The sequence below is a fragment of the Passer montanus genome, unplaced genomic scaffold (assembly GCF_014805655.1).
Source record: "Passer montanus isolate IOZ18808 unplaced genomic scaffold, ASM1480565v1 scaffold32, whole genome shotgun sequence".
NCBI classification, from domain to species: domain Eukaryota; kingdom Metazoa; phylum Chordata; class Aves; order Passeriformes; family Passeridae; genus Passer; species Passer montanus.
This window is the reverse complement of record NW_024367930.1, coordinates 5,292,430-5,309,073: the sequence shown is the minus strand read 5'-3', so window position 1 is coordinate 5,309,073 and position 16,644 is coordinate 5,292,430. Positions and strand designations below refer to the sequence as shown.

The 16,644-nt window shown below is 37.3% G+C and overlaps 1 protein-coding gene across 1 annotated transcript in view; it reads right to left on the bottom strand.

Moving 5' to 3' along the window:
- Positions 1–16,644, bottom strand: part of CUL1 (cullin 1) — a 52,428-nt gene that overhangs the window by 14,267 nt on the left and 21,517 nt on the right. The window contains exons 3-8 of the mRNA XM_039715026.1: positions 10,235–10,409; positions 9,389–9,556; positions 8,311–8,361; positions 7,280–7,370; positions 6,404–6,567; positions 2,980–3,142 (exon numbers count right to left, since the gene is read on the bottom strand). Of these exons, the coding sequence (XP_039570960.1) occupies positions 2,980–3,142; positions 6,404–6,567; positions 7,280–7,370; positions 8,311–8,361; positions 9,389–9,556; positions 10,235–10,409 (812 nt within the window). The remainder of the gene's footprint in view (positions 1–2,979; positions 3,143–6,403; positions 6,568–7,279; positions 7,371–8,310; positions 8,362–9,388; positions 9,557–10,234; positions 10,410–16,644) is intronic.

The window sequence follows — 16,644 nt, the reverse complement described above, 5'->3', positions numbered from 1 at the left end:
ATATTGTATGTTGATATGACCTTAACAGATATGGAAACATTATAAATCAAATTTCCTTCAATAAAGCACTGTCAGTAAAAGACATCTCTTTCAAAAAAACAACTTTAAGTGACTGATTACCAGTAGTAATAGTTGTAGCTAAAAGAAAAAAGAGGTTCTGAAAAGCATTACGATAGAACTAATAAAGGTAAAACTGCATGTTGGGTCATGCATGAAGCATATTAAGTCTTCCTATTAAAACCTCACTAGTTTTCAGCGAAGACTTTTCAAATCAATTAGCAATTTTGGAAAGTCTAACTGAAGAGAGTTTTGGTTTTTATTATTTAGTTTCAACAAGATAGATACTTTGTATTTTCTGAGAGCAGAACTCTTTAACAAAAAAAAAAAAAGGCAAACATTGAATTGGCCATAAACCACGTTCACAAACCTGCCAGTCACCTCTTGCAATCTTGCCCTCACTGAACAGGCACCCCAGTGAAACAGTAAACAATCAGATTATTTACTGTAAACTAAGGAGGATATTTCACCTTGTGGAACACATGTAAAGGTTGACAGCTACATCTAGCTCTTCTGAAGTGCAAGGACTTCTCTGAAGGGCTTGTGAGAAATTTATTACAACCAGAGGATTATCAGATTAAACAAAACAAGAGCAAGAGCTGGTACTCTACCTAACTCTGACCACAGAGTTTGATGCCTTCTAATACTGAAGGTGTGACATTTCAGTTCAGTTAGGTTTCTGTATAACACTTTCCTTTCCTTAACACTTTGTCCAGCTTAAACTTGCAGATTTGAAAACAAAGCATTTTTTTTTTCTGTGAAAAACCACAATTGCAACCTGATGTTAACTTTTATAAGAACATAAGAATACCATACAGAACTTTAGAAAAAAGGTAGGAAAATAATGCCATGCATAGATACAACAAGCTGCTGCTATAATCTACCCACAAGCAAGTGTTCACGAGCTGGTCTACCAGGATGTCTGTGTTAGGTGAAATAAGGAAGAGATGCAACAAAGTCTCATGGAATATTTGCATGGTGACACTGCCTACATCATTACAGCCTTCTCCCAATAAACCCAATTGGTTCCTACAGGTATTATACTGATGTATGTAACACATGAGGAACGTGTCCCACAACCTTTATAACCAGTTTATGCATTAGTGACACAATGGATTAAAAAGTTACAGAACACCAATTGGAGTGGCCTGTAATATGATATTCTCAAACACAGTTTGCATGGAAGGACCTCAAAACCAGTGTATTTTCAAGAGAGCAAAGCAAATACTAGGATAGTCTAACAAAGGCTATGCTAGTATACCACAAATTGGAGAATGAACTGATTACTGTGGTTAAAGAATGAATTATCAGACTGTCACTGAAAATAAATTTTCTAATCTTGAAACTTCATGAATCTTAAAAAAGAGCAAGGGAACTGCTACAATTGGCATAAGTGAAGCCTGATAACAGAAGAGAAAATATTTTTAAAAATAAGAAAAAAATCAAGCATTTTAAAGAAAGTCTACTTAATCTTAGAAATAATCCACATGAAAGTAAACCCAAAGACACAATTAGACAGTGCCCAAGACACAAGATACCTCTTTTCTTTTTTACCCAGACAAACTTATGGAATTGCATCACTACGGTAAGTGATTGTACTAAGGGCTCACATAACCCATGAGCTTGATAAAGCAGGAGGAAAAAATAAAAGTCTGTGAAGGTGTCCCAAGTCCAGAAAAACTTTCTTTTTAGTTCTATTGCTATTTCAATTGTCAGAAATCCTTTAGTCATTTATGAAGTAATTTCACAAACCAACACCCATTAAAATCTCTTCCAATTACGGAGTAAATATTTACAAACACAAACAACATCTGACTCAAATACTAGTAGATTATTTACATTTGAATCAGCTAACTTCTGACCTACTAATCACGCTCAATTGCCCTATTTGATTTCAAAGCATCTATTCATTATCAACACGATGACTATAGATAGTAATAATTCGTAGTTGCTATTTTAATACCAATATACAAAGAGACAGAGTCATAGTTACAATTTAAAACTCTCAAATGAACAATTTTATCATTAGTAACTTAACAACAGCATCTCTTTCATTCTGCCCCTTTTCATAAGAGCAGTATGTTAGCTATACAGCCAGATTCAGACTTGAAATACAGATTTAATTAGTTCCCCAACTGGGAAATCAGAATTATGATTCACCCTTATCATCTGCATGATCCACAGGAATTAGTTCTGGCTGTTATTTTGTGCTGTCTATAAACTCCTGAAGAAACTCATACAAAGCAATACAATTGACAATTCCTTAAAGATACCTAAACTCTGATATTTCTGATAGTAATGAAGAAGTCATTACTCTATGTATTCTCTATGACAATATAAATTTGATCTATTAGCAACACTTAAGAATCATTTTCACAGCCAAATTTAACTCAATTAATAATTTCCACCCTTTCCTTGTGATCTATGCAATATTATGTATTTTATATATTCTATTTTAAAAGCTACTTGTTTGCATCTATTCCTCTTTTAACATTTCTGATACATACTTCTGATCACTCTGGATTTTAAAATTCTCAGTGCTGATTCAGGAAGATCCATAGATTAAACTGAAAGAGCTGGAAAGAGTACTGGTCTGTTTTTCACCTCCCATCTCTCCCACACAAGCTTCAGCTCCTGCTGGAAAAATGGCTCAAGTGCTCTTGAAACTCTTCCAGCCATGTTAAGAGAAATCAAACTAGTGCTGTTCTGCCTTAATATCAGGGATTGGGGTAGGGTCCTTGAAGCAGTATCATCAGCCATCCCAATTTCATTAAACCTGCTTGTCCACCAGTTTAGTGACTATCTTCTCCCTTAATCTAATTCCTGAACAAAAGACATTTAGCTAGCACCAGATTTTACATTATTCACAATTCATCAGGGAGGAGAGCTCTAAGCCTAAAGCCAGTGTTTGAAACTCCTTACCTTCATTTTTGTCAGCATCCAACAAATTCTGAAACTCTGTATGAAAGATCTCCAGATGTTTTTCGATAAGTACTTGCTCACACTTCCGTGCTAACTCATCTTGTGTGCTCTCATGGAGATATACCTGAACTCTACGCTGCTCCTCAAGAAGGCGAGCTTCGGCCTACAGAAACACAGAGATAAACATGAAACCCACAGGGAAGACAGAACACAAATCTAACAGCAGAAAACAGGTGACTGTTCAGTCAATTCTTCTAGAAAACAACAACAAGAAGCAAACTTCTCTCTAGTCTGGTATTGCGAACCACCTACTTTAGCAGTTATTTTTCCAGGAATCATAATATACATTTGGAATTGATGTTTATGTTGATGAAAATACAATTTGCTGTTTAAATGGCGGGGGAGAATCACAGCAAAACTGTTTTCCTGTTGCTTGTGAATAAGGAGTTTACAGATGGAAATCTGCTGTCAGAAAAAGAGAAAGCCTTTGACATGAGATGCTGGCAGTTTTAGGATCAGCAAGCTCTCCAGCTACAGAGCTAGTTATGTTTAAGACAAACATGAATGTATGTATTTCATGGCTCCACAAAACTAAAAGGCAGGAAACTACAACTTAACACTATGGCCATGACAAATTTATTTGAATAGTCTCATCTAGATTTTTACACAGAAAAGCTTCTCAATCAACTACAGTAATTTAAATTATACTAGCATTTAACTTGGCATATGAAATGCTACATATGCGCATCTTCCTGGCAAATGAAAATTCTAAATGTCACTCAAGGAATAGAACTTATGCTTAAATGTAAAACTGAAATTGTTTACATAACAATTACCTCTATTTCATTTGCAAAAGTGTTAAGGATTCGCATTACAAACCATTTGTAACTGCAGCACATTATTAGGGATAAGGGGCGTATGTCCTCTTATTAGCCTGAATTATTTAAATTAACAACATCATCAAGAAAATGGAATTAGGTTAATTCATAGTCCTAGTATGCCAGAGTAACAAGTAAGCATGACAGATCGTATCCGGACAATAAAAAAGGAACAGCTACACTGCAAGTGCACTGCATCACACATAGCTTTAAATCATCTAAGTCACTGTTAGTTTCACTCATTCTGCAATGATTTTGCACTTAGGTCTTGTGAAATGGTCCTGGATTACTGTCCCCTAGAGCTAAATCAGTACTGATCAAAATATAGGAAATTAAATCAGCAACTTGAGAAGGGATACAAGCTCCAGCTCCAAAGTACTTGCCAGTTTCTTACCAGTAAGGAATAACAAACAACTTCCTTACTGACAGCAAATAGCAGCAAATCTTCCTTATGAACATTGGAACTACTTAGCCTGTATTTAATCAATTCTGCGTTTCTGTAGTTCAGGAAATTCTGCCACTTCTGGTGCTGCTTCTTAGACTTTCACTTTTAATGCTAACAGTCAACTCTCATTGTGAGCTCTTCTATGAAAAAAAATATTTACTCTAAGTTCACGTTTCCTTACACTCTGTTTTATTTGGTGTTCTTACAGCTCCATTTTCCTTTTAAAGTCATATTTCAGAAACAAGGGAAAACTAATTAGTTCACACAAGAGTATCTTCACTTGTTTCAAATATAAAGATGAAAAGTTCAGTGTAAGACTATATTTCAAGGAACAGTCTTAAGAAATACTGACCTTTTTCCCTACAGCACATCACGCTATGCCAGCTTTACTCATGAGTTCTAGCCTGAGAAGAAAAATTCACAATCTTTCTAAACTCAGTAAGTCTGCCTGTATAACTACATACACAAATCCTAGCTCTAGTTAAGATTTCATTGACTGTTCTACAACACACTACCACAATTCTACTGAACATGGTAACAGTCATGCTATGCTGGTGTGCCCTAGGGTACTCCAAGGTTTCTTTTTGTTTTGCAATGCTATTTATTGCCAGACAGAACTCAAAGTACAGTGCTCCAGTGAGAATGTCAAGTAAGTGTACTAACAGCAGATTACTCCCTTCACAGTTCATGCTTCCATCAGATTACTTGTAAGATCTTCCAGCCACTAGTGTGTAAGGAGATGCCAAGAGAGCCCAAATGGCTTGTATACATCCCTAATACATTAATTTGAACAGATACATAAGGCTACACATTTTCCTGCTGAACATTTCCCTGCTGTCTGCTAACTTTGTATGTGCTTTCATCCTCGACATCAGCTTCAAGCAAAGCAAGTTGCTGTTTTGTGGATTTCTGAAGCCTTGAGGATTGTTTGGGGACTAATCAGTTATTTCTACTTGCTTGTAATCTCTAGTTCTTGAAATAGCAATGACCTTCAGACAGCTTCTTACTGTCCTGTACCAAGGAAGTCTGGATGAGCCAGTCATTCAGGTCCTGAATGACTGAAATTTCCTTACTTTCTCTTTATACATACATTAGGATGAAAGTTAAAACACGAACTTGAAAGGGAAATAGCAAAAAATAATTAATTCAACAACAGAAAAGTAAACATAGGTTGGTCTGGTAATTACTGGGAAACTACTAGAGATACAATTCCTTTTACTGTGTTATTTCTAGGACTTCCCCTCCAATCTTCCTCTTTTCTTTCTGGGTAATTCATCGACTTTAATTCCAGGAGTTAAGAAAGGATATGTTCTGAGGTAAAAAGCATTACACAAAGAAAACTGCAGGGAGGGATGTGTATCTGTACATTACATACTTGAAAATTCTCTTATTCTTTAACTAAGCTGAAAGGGAATAAACAAGCAGCAATTCAGAAAGTGAAGAAAAGTACTGTGAATAAAACATATGAAGCAGCACTTGTCCAAGGTGGATGATGACCTATCTACTACCGGGTCAGTAAGACTGACCTAATAACCAGACCAGAAATAGCCAGTGTTTATCCTCCTTGCCCTTAGTTACCCTGTCTGGGATCCCCAAAACTAGAGACAAGTTAAGAATTTAAATCTGGCCTCTGTTGATGAGAAGTACTTCGTAGGGGTTCATGACACTAAAATATTCTAAGAGAAGTAGAGCTAATTAGAGATGTATTTCCTTAGCCAGCTTGCTCAGGAAGGTACCTCAATAAATGTGTCAACAACACACCGTTCCTTGTATGGGAATGGTAAACTTGTGGTATTAAAGCAAAATTATTGTTTTGGTGTCTTGATGTCTAAAAAAAATCTGAATTTATTTTAACTTAATCTTCTGTTTTAACTGTTCAGAAAGTTCCATACTTTCACTGTACTCACTGAAATGTGGTAAGGCGACAAACTTCAGACCAGATAAACACAGAACAAATCACTACAGGGAAAACCAGCTGTTTCTGTAAAATAACCATCATTTCAAGAAACTGATAATAAAAGCCTAGAATTTATATTTCTTTGTCTCTAAAAAAACTGGTATCCACAAAAACAAGAATCACAAAGCAGATTAAGTAATTTACCTTCTTCATGTATTCTGTGACTGGGTTCTGTTGCAAGAATTCAGTACTTTCTCGTGTATAAAATCTCTCTGTGTCAGCAAGAAACTGAGATTCAAAGGATTCTTTATAGACAGTTAGTGTAGGTCCTTTTGCAAATGCATCATCTTCATTCAGCCCCAGCTCCACTAAAGGAAAAAAAATACAACCAAACAAAAAAGACCAAGAAATAAAAAACCTGGTTTTTATGAAGTCATCTCCTGCAAATAAACAATGACACTCCTTCTAACTTAGATGAAAGCAATCAATTGGGACTGCATCAGCACCACTTTAAAAAAAGTACATTGATTTTGCATTTTCAAAATATCAGCACAAGATACTACTAATGTCAACTACATTTTTAGATACATTTCTTAAATGTAGGATTACGGGATTTGGAAAACTTCAGTTTCTCAAATGGTAGTTCAAATTCTCCTTTCATTTTTTCTTCTTAGGAGTTCCAGATTATATGGTTTTGCTTTTATTAATGAAACTAGTCAGTAATTTGGATGGCAATGCTCTGAATATTACACAAAAGGGAAAAAGCAACCCCACTCTGCTATGCAAACTACCATCCTTCCCCACTTCCCGATTTAGCTCCTTAATAACTTATTTGTAACTGATGAACACTCTTGTCTATCAGTTGCACTCTCAAGTTTCACAAATACAGTAAAATCATCTGTTATTGTATAAAATGTCAATAAAATGTGAAGTTAAACAATGCAGAACTGCATTTACATTACTGAAAAAAATCTTTACTGGACATATAAGGAGGTGGGGTGCTACTTCTGGGCTCTGATAGGGTATATAAATTTATTTATTTTCAAGAAAGTAACAGAATCTTAAAGAAATCACATTTACCATAGGATTGTACAACTCCACTGATCAGCCTTGTATTGATAGTTTCACCATTTCTTTCCTTTTCAATCAATTTCAACACTGCATTTGTTACCTTAGAAAACAGGGATTAAAAGTTAAGTCAAGCACAGAGAAAGCAGCTGGTAGATCAAGTACCATACTTAATTATGAGTGTATTTCCATATTCAAGAAAAGTCAGGCACCTTGAGAACAACATTTAAGGAGATCTGAACATATAAAGTTCATACAGAGAATGATACTCCTTTAATTCATACAACATAATTACAGTCTGATTAGTGGTAAGGTGTATATGGGTATTGAAGTATTTTTCTTTTCTTTAATTTTAAAAAAACACTTTCAAAGCCAAACTTCTCTTTTTTTATACCTGAAATACAAAACACTGTAGCAAGACCTGAGCTAACCACCTGTTCTTTGGACAAATAATCTGCTGCAACTACTTCATCGTGAAGTACTGGTAAGAAGTGAAATCAACCTACACATGTACCTATAAATTGTGATGGAATGCCTTGTTTTATATTGTGCTGATTCACTCATTTTAAACATTTGGCTTTGACCTGAGTCTCCCAGGCATCAGTGTAAATGTAACAACTTACAGTAACATTAGGAGAGACCAAAATCCTGGCCTGTTCCTATCTGTTCTCAGCCAGTCTTGACTCCCAAACCTTAAGACATGACTGTCATCAGCCTGTACTCCTGCTTAGCTTAGTAACCACTGAAATTGCACTTCAAGTCCCCTTAGCTTTTTAAAAAAAAGCCAACGGTCCTCTCAGCAGAGAGATAACAGAACAGTCTTGGTATCAAGGTTCAGTCACACACAAAAAGGCTTATTCCTTCAAACACATGTCTTTTTTAAAATATCACACAGGAGAAGCAGAAGGCTTCATTTTATTTTCCAGGTCTGTGAATGCCCCCATGCCCCCCAGGCTCCTTGAAGCAGTTACTTACAATATATGAAATTAACCCTATAAAATAACACTATAGTTGTAATATATCAATACTATACATATATATACCTGCTTATTTAATGGCCTGAATAAGCAGTCTCTCCAGGTCACCAAGGCAAGCTAGAAGTAAAAGAAGGGAGAAGAAAGATGGAATAAAGAAAATATTTATATATACACATATACATGTAGGGTAACTCCCTTTAAGGAAAGCTGATGTAGTATGCAAACTAATGAGAACTTCTAAAACTATATTTTGGCGCACACATTTCTCAAGCAATGAGATTGTTTCACATTAAAATTACAACTGGGTTTACCACTACCTTTACTAAGTTGTTTCTTTTTCTACCAGGGGATCCACTGCCAGCTCTGGAAACTAACAAAACCCACTTGGAGTGACTTTGAAAACACACAGCTTTTTTTTGTTGGCAGTTTCCAAGCTGACATAGTCCCTTAGCATTAGGCTACTAAAGTCAAGAGGAAGGGAACTAAGGATACCAACTGTTTTTCTACCATATGCAGAATTATTCTAGTGAAGCAGAAAAACAGCACAGCACTTTCCTAATGCTTCAGCAGTAAGGACAATAATTATCCCTTATTAAAAAAAAAACCCTTTTAGTTATCTGGAATACAGAAGTACTGTTAAGTTCTTATTTATATTACTTCACGTTACAAAAAAAATTATCATATCAGTCTTTCAGAACTGCACCAAAATAATTTGTGCTACAAACCAAATGTTGTCTGAATCTTAGCAGCTTGGATGCTAAAAAATTTGTAGAAATGTATTGAAGTCAGAAAAAAAATATTATTTACTGCTTTATTTGGTGTTTGAAATGCTTGGCTGAATTGTAAGTGGGATGACAAGACCACTCCGAGGCACACAGATACCACTAAGCAGCAAATATTCAGACAACCCTCAATAGTCTACTGCTGAAGTCCCAAAACATGAAAGGCACATTAAACATCTCACAGACTTAGACCCTTGGAATTTTTACAAATATACTGAGGTAGGAGTAGGGTAAGGAGGGAGAATGCCACTTCTACAAAATGTCTATGAACCTCCTACAAGATTCAAGGAGTGATCTACAGAATGATAATGCAAACATGGCAGATGGAATGGACAAATCACTCACTTCAAAAAGCTACTTACTGAATAAATTTCATATATTCCTTTACGACCTTCATCGCACTCACGACGAACCCAATGTCGATTGAGGTAGGCACATATCCCATTCAATACTTTGCTTGAAAACCTATAATCTTCCCACTGTTGAGTGTAGAATTTCAGCACACTCTCATCCATCAAATCTTCACCATCCTGAAATTACAAGTTTGCCAGTACTGTTGTGCAATTTTGAGGTAAAACCAAGACGTATCAGAGTGTAAAAACTGACTGTGCAATAAACCTACACCATTTACACAAATGGTATTTACAGAAAACACACTGATAATACATTTAGATCTACATTAGTAAAGCACGAAGTATGAGATTTTGAAATTAAAAGGCTGGAAAAAATGCATAGCACAGATAAAGCTCCAGAAGACATCCCTGTCCCTCTGGATGCAAGACAACATCCATCTCTATTAGTAGTTTATTTATTAAAAAAAATAAAGGCTACCGTCAGGCATTTTCAATATGACAGGCATCCATTTTTTCAGCATTCCTAATATGCTGGTTAATTGCTTGGAAAGTCTAGCTATTCTTGCTCAAATACAGGACAGCTTAAGATGTCATGTAACATTACTTCTATAAAACACAAGAATGTTGTTTCGGCTTGAAGAGGAAAAGCAGCTCAGAGGTACAAGCTTAGGGACTGATCTATGTCTGAGGGAAAGCCAACAAAACATTTTAATGGCTATGGAGACAAAAGCACCTTTTAAGATCATTCAGTTTACTTCCAGTGGCTGCAAAACCTCTAGGCTTATTGATACAGCTTTTCTTCTCACCCCAGTTTATGTTACTACAAGTGCAGATTAATCTCATACCCCATCTTACCTTAAGGAGATTAGTCAAGTAGTTCTTCAGAAATTCTTTTAGCCGTTTGTACAATTCCAAGCCAACAAACTGAGCACCTCCAGGTGTCTGGCCCTTTTTCGATTTAGAAGGAGGTACTCCAGCTCCCCGTGCTTGATTAGACTGGTGTACACTGGTACAGTAGTTATAAACATGACTGACAGGAAAGTTAAGGAATACATTTGCCACCATAAGACATTAAAAATACAATGAAAAACAATGCTAATTTCAATAAGCTATTATTTATACAACTGTGAATGACTTAAACATAATGCATTACAAGATGCACTAGCCCACATCAAATCAAATCACAGCTAAGAAAATTAAGTAATTTTCAGCAGAATTATCTGCAGTAAAATTGTGTCAGACTGAGCACTGCAAGTACTGACCCCAACATTAAATTTATTTGATGTTTACTTAACAAAACCATCATGAAAACAAAGCAGTGGAATTTGCAGATAAGATTATTTAAATGGAATTTATTTGACCTATTTTATTGGTTTTCTACAAATACATAAGCTTTAATTTGAACTGAAAGAAGTTTCAGTACTAGCCTCAGGCAACATTCAGTAGTTGAAAACACAAGAGAATACTTTATAAAAGATTTGGCCACTTAAGATTGGCACACAGGACAAACCTGGAAAGCAGTAATGGTGAGACACACACATTTAAATGCACACCATAAGATGAGATTCACTAACACCCAATTTTAGACAAATTAGTCCCAAAATTTTAGTGTAAAATCATAGTCATGAATTTTTTAGATCAGAAAAGACTTCTAAGATGAGTCCAACCATTAATATAGCACCACCAAGTCCACCACTAAACCATCTCCCTAACTACCCTAAGGGTCTTTTAAATTCTTCCAGAGACATTGATTCCACCACCTACCTGGGCACAACATTCCAATGCAGGACAACACTTACAGTAAAGAAAGTTTTCCTAATATCCAACCTACATCTCCTCTGATGCAACTTAGGGCCATTTCCTCTTGTCCTGCTGCTTATTACATGGGAGAAGGGGATGACTCTCACCTTGCTACAGACTCCTCTCAGGTAGTTGTAGAGAGCAATGAGGTCACCCCTGAGCTGCCTTTTCTCCAGGCTAAACAGTCCTAGCTCCCTCAGCCTCTCCTCATCAGGCTTGTACTCCATGCCCTTCTCTGGACACACTCCAGCCCCTCAAAGTCTTTCCTGTTGTGACAAGGCCAGAACTGGACACGGGATTTGAGGTGCTAATTATAGCAGGACCATCACTGCCCTGGTCCTGCTGGCCACACTATTGCTGATACAGGCCAGGATGCCACTGGCCTTCTTGGCCACCTGGGCACACACTGGCTCATGTTCAGACAGCTGTCAAACATTACCCCCTGGTCTTTTTCCATGGGGCAGCTTTCCAGCCACTCTTCCCCCAGCCTGCAGCACTGCCTGGGGTTGTTGTGGTTGAAGTGCAGGATCCAGCACTTGGCCTTGCTGAACTTCATACCATGGGCCTCAGCTCACTTGTCCTGCTTCTTTGGACTCCTCTGCAGAGCCTACCCACACTCCAGCAGATCAGCACCCTCAGCCAACTTGGCGTCCTCTGCCAAATCACTGAGGTGCACTTGATCCCCTTGTCTCAGTCACTGCTCAACAGAACTGGCTCCAGCACTGAGCCCTTGGAAGAAGGCTTGTGACTGGCAGCCTGCTTGCTACCTTGCTGCATGTGTTCATACAAATGCACCTGCTTGGGCTGTTGATCCCACCACCTTTTTTTTGGCTATAAGCCCTAATTCCTATGTGACCAGGCAATTCTGTGGTTTGTAACACAGCGACCCTTTCTTCTTTGCCACCACATGGATCTCCATCGCCTGATATCTCCACTGAAATATCAGACTGAAGGACCTCACCAGCACACCATCCCTCAAACACTGGCATGCTCCCCTGGATTTATCCCTTCTCCTTTTCCAATCTCAATTAAAGCTCTCTCCAGAAGACCTCGTAACTCTAGCATCTGCAAAGACTTTTCCCTTTTTGAGACAGGTGTAGCATGTCTGTCACCAGCAGGCCTGATGTCATATAAACATAGCACTAATAATAATAATAATAAAAAAATTTGCCACTGACACCAGGCTCAGAGCCAAGTATTGATCTGCCAGCTCTTCCTGTTTATTCCTTCATCATTCCTTGGAACTAGAAAGAGAAAGGTGTGAAAATTACTTCAGCTTCTGATCTCTTAACCAGTCATACCAAGTCCCTGAAGTCTCTTGATTACCTTTAGAGCTCTTGTTGCAACTTCACTGCTCTCTACCTGAAAAGTCTCAGAATTGCCCCAGGATAGGAAGTCTGCTTTTTACATCTTAAAGCCAGGTATCAGAGATGCAGCAGATGACCCTAGCAAGCAGCAGCAATATTTTTTCCTCTTATACTACTACAGCCTGGAAGACTTGCTTTAACTGTTAATGTAACATTTCAAGAACACATTCTGTTTTCGATCTAAAAATCTCAAATATTCAGAATTCTTCCAAAGTTGTAAGTGGAAGTCCCACTGTCCCAAACACTTCAAATAAGAAGGCATCCTTAAAGAAGCTGCATTCCACAAGCAAGAAAAATAAACTAGCTACGTATCACCTAAATTGAACTCAATGAAAACTCAGATCTGACAATAAAAATCACCCTAATGACTCACACAATCAACAATCAGCCAAAAGGAATGAAGCTACTGAGCATTTACTCTTCTACTGAAAGTCCAGGGACAGACTTTTGAGTCACATCCTTGTTAGAAAACATTGTATTAACCAATCCAAATTAATGTTTAATTTGACTTTGCGTTTTCACAGAATCACTAGGTTGGAAGAGACCGTCATGATCATTGCGTCCAACCCACGCCCTAACACCTCAACTAAACCATGACACCGAGTGCCACATCCAATTTTTTTTTAAACACCTCCAGGAATGGTGACTCCACCACCTCCCCTGGAAGACCATTCCAGTACTTTATCCCTCAACACATGTGGACCCAGCTTTAACCACTAGACAGATTTCCTCCACAGCACACCATGAACTAGGAAATTAATATATTGCAGAGACTTGATTTATCTTTCCCTTCCAAAGTCCAGCACAATAAAATGGCAAGACATCAGCACAAATAATTACGTGGAGAATTATAAACCACAAATACATGATGCATTACAGTCATTATAATTTACAGTCGTCATAAGATTTGCTCCTAAGTAGTAAAGCTCAAGAAGAAAATAGTCTCAAAATATTCAGTTAACTTCCCTGTAATTCATTTTATAAAACACTTCATAGACAAAACATATCCTTAAACTGGATTTAATGATCCTGCATTCCACCAGGAACAAGGCACAGGGTCTCCACATCAAACTGCATGGAAAGCCTACTCACAGTCTATATTTACATGCTTGTTTAGAAAGTCATTGCATTCTGTGCAAAGAAGTATTTGCCCAAGATTAACTCTTTTTGAAAATATACAGCCTACATTTATTTCTTATCTGTTACCTGATCCAAATGCCAAGTAAGTACATTTCCCATGATGTCAACCAATAACAAAGACTTCATTTGCACTGAATTGAAGCAACTGAACTTTTACTCAGCCTCTTATCTCTATTAGACACTAATTTCCTGGACATCAATGATTTCTTCCACCTCCTAGTCATTTGTTTGTTCAAATTCCCTGGCACTGTTGCTACTTTTACTATCTACAGTTTGATTTCAGAATTCTCTGTTAAAGTGTAGAATAAGACACAGCACAATCATTTTCCTCTAGATATGCAACTTACTTTCTTGCCACAAACAAGAAAAGCAGGTTTACCCAACAGGTTAATTTTTGAATAGCTAATATATAAATTTCTCTAAATTGTTTATGGAAAGACTCTCCGTCGAGATACTAGGAAAGGGCTGATTCATAAATATCCCCTTGACAGTCTTGCCTCCTTCTTCCCCTCTCTTATCCCAAGTGACTTTGAGTAAGCCTGAAAATAGAACTGTCCAGATGAAGCGTAATTCTTGCAGTTTTGAGAGTACTGCCTGACTAAAACAATCTATTAATCTCTACAAACAATCACAACCACCTTCAGAAAAATAAAAGGCCAAGATTAGAAGATGTAAGCCTTTTTCTTACCCCATACATTTTACTATTAAACCCAGGATTCATTGTAAAGTAAACACAGACTGAGACCTTTTGTCCATGCCTGACAGTAATTACCTCAGAGCTGCAAGAAAGTAATTCTAGTAATATTCACCTTTACCTTTAATTCTGGCTTGAGATTTGCTAGCCAAAGGGTCCAAGACAGCACTTTTGATCAAAGTGCTCTAGTTTCACTGTTCCACACAAGTCAAACAATAGTTTGCAAGTGTAACACTTTGACATACTCTGCAGTAAGCATGCTCTCTCACACTTTGTTTACAACCTGTCCCCCCATCTGCTAGAGCCAGCAACTGACAGAAAGACTGACATATTCAAAACAAAATCAGATTTGCGCTGCTTACAACAAAGTGTATGACAGTCCATCTGAGAATCACAAGGGGAATGCTATGAAAAGAATTCCTAGTTACAGAAAGCAAAATAAATCCCTCAATGCATGGTATGCTGGAAGCTATATACATAAGCAAACAGCTACCAGGAAACATTTTTGGGGGTGTTTGCACAATTCTGTATAGCAATACAGAATTTGCATACCATAACAAGCAGAAAAGTTAATTCATCAATAGAAAAGTTTGAACCAGAGTGAAGCCGTGCTGATCCCCAAGCTTCGGGCTGCTGAACTTCAGATTTGGCCCAGCAGACAAACCACCTACAAGAGGAAGAGATCAAGATCAATCTCATCTAACCTCTACACCTTCCCTACAGTGAAGGAGAAATTTAATTTACTTGTCTAAAATAAATTTGAAGCAGAAAACTGCAAGAAAGTTTATAAAATAATTCAAGATGAAAAGTCCTTTTTGGAACTTTCTTTTCCTCAAGAAGTCTTCAAAATAAAAAAATAGCCAAATTAATTTTACCACCTCTGTTTCCAATATAATTTACACTACTTTTGACAGCCTTGGCTCCCTTTCTGAAGATAGTCAGCAGAAAAAAAAAATCCCATGCTGCCACACCCCAAGGGATTTATGGCCTTGTATAAGATCACTTCCACTGGAGGAAATGTTCCTAACACACAATCCAGCTGGAGAGCTTACTTGCCACCTGGTTTCCAGTAGCATGGCAGTTGTCATGAGGCCTGGGGAAGTAACCAACACTACAACCAGGGTCCCTGGCCCCAGAGCAGATCTGAACTTCTGTGCCCTCACTGGGGAAGTGAAACAGGCTCTTTCAGCAGCACTGCATACATTTTCTGAGCAAGTATGCCAACAAAACACAAGCTTGAGCATGCCATGGTCAACTCTAATCTACCCTCTGCCCTCGAAAAGTACCAAAGTACTCCATACAGAGTTTTTTCCTGTGGAAGCAACTGCAAACCAAAATTACATAAGAAAAACTATCAGTTGTGTAATTCAACACACAACAAGAAAGCATTCAGACTCTACAATGATGAGTAGAAATTATTCAGTTTTGCATAAGTCTTAATTTTTAGATGAAAACAGTTCTGCGGTCATAACTGATTCACCTTTCAACAGCACAGCCAGGTCTCCAGAGTTCTTTCATTTTGCTATGAAAAATTAACATAACTGGAAGAAGTCAGTGTGAGGAACAGGTATGTAAAATCAAAGGAACTGAAAGGGAAGCAGAATTAACAGAACACAGCAGAAAACTACAGCACAGAGATGCCCACAATAACTCAAGCCAAACAACTGTCCAATTACAATTTCTTTCATTACTTCTAGTCTCTTTATTATAAAGATCAGTTTTAGGCACAAATTTGCTATTTCACAGACCTTAAGCAGTAATTAACTTCAGGCTCAGTAGCTGGCCTGTAGGACTAAATTGAGATTAGTTCCACTTTTGTCACAAATCTGTATTTTTCTAGATTACACCAAAGGCATGCAAGAACATAATATAGAGAATTACTGCAAACACTGATAGGAAAATTTCTAGGGAAGGTTACAGAAGCTTTGTATTACTGTAGAATCACTTCTAATACAAACAACACAGCTTATTATATTTGCTAAAGAACATAGTTACATATTTTCTTCAAAATTAAAGCCATTGAAGTGATGCTGAAATCCAAATGCTGGGGTTGGATTACCCTAGACATAAGAGAAGATGTTAAGAGAAGTGGACATGCCTACATGACTTTAATGATTTGTGAGTGAAACGGATGAAGGAATTTTGCATGAGTTTCTGAAATTATAAGTTTGTAAAAACCTAATTACTTTTCAGAACAAGAGCTTTGAACTTTAGCTTTGTGAGGAGCAGCAGTAAAACACCTCAGAAACCTTCATTCTTTTCAG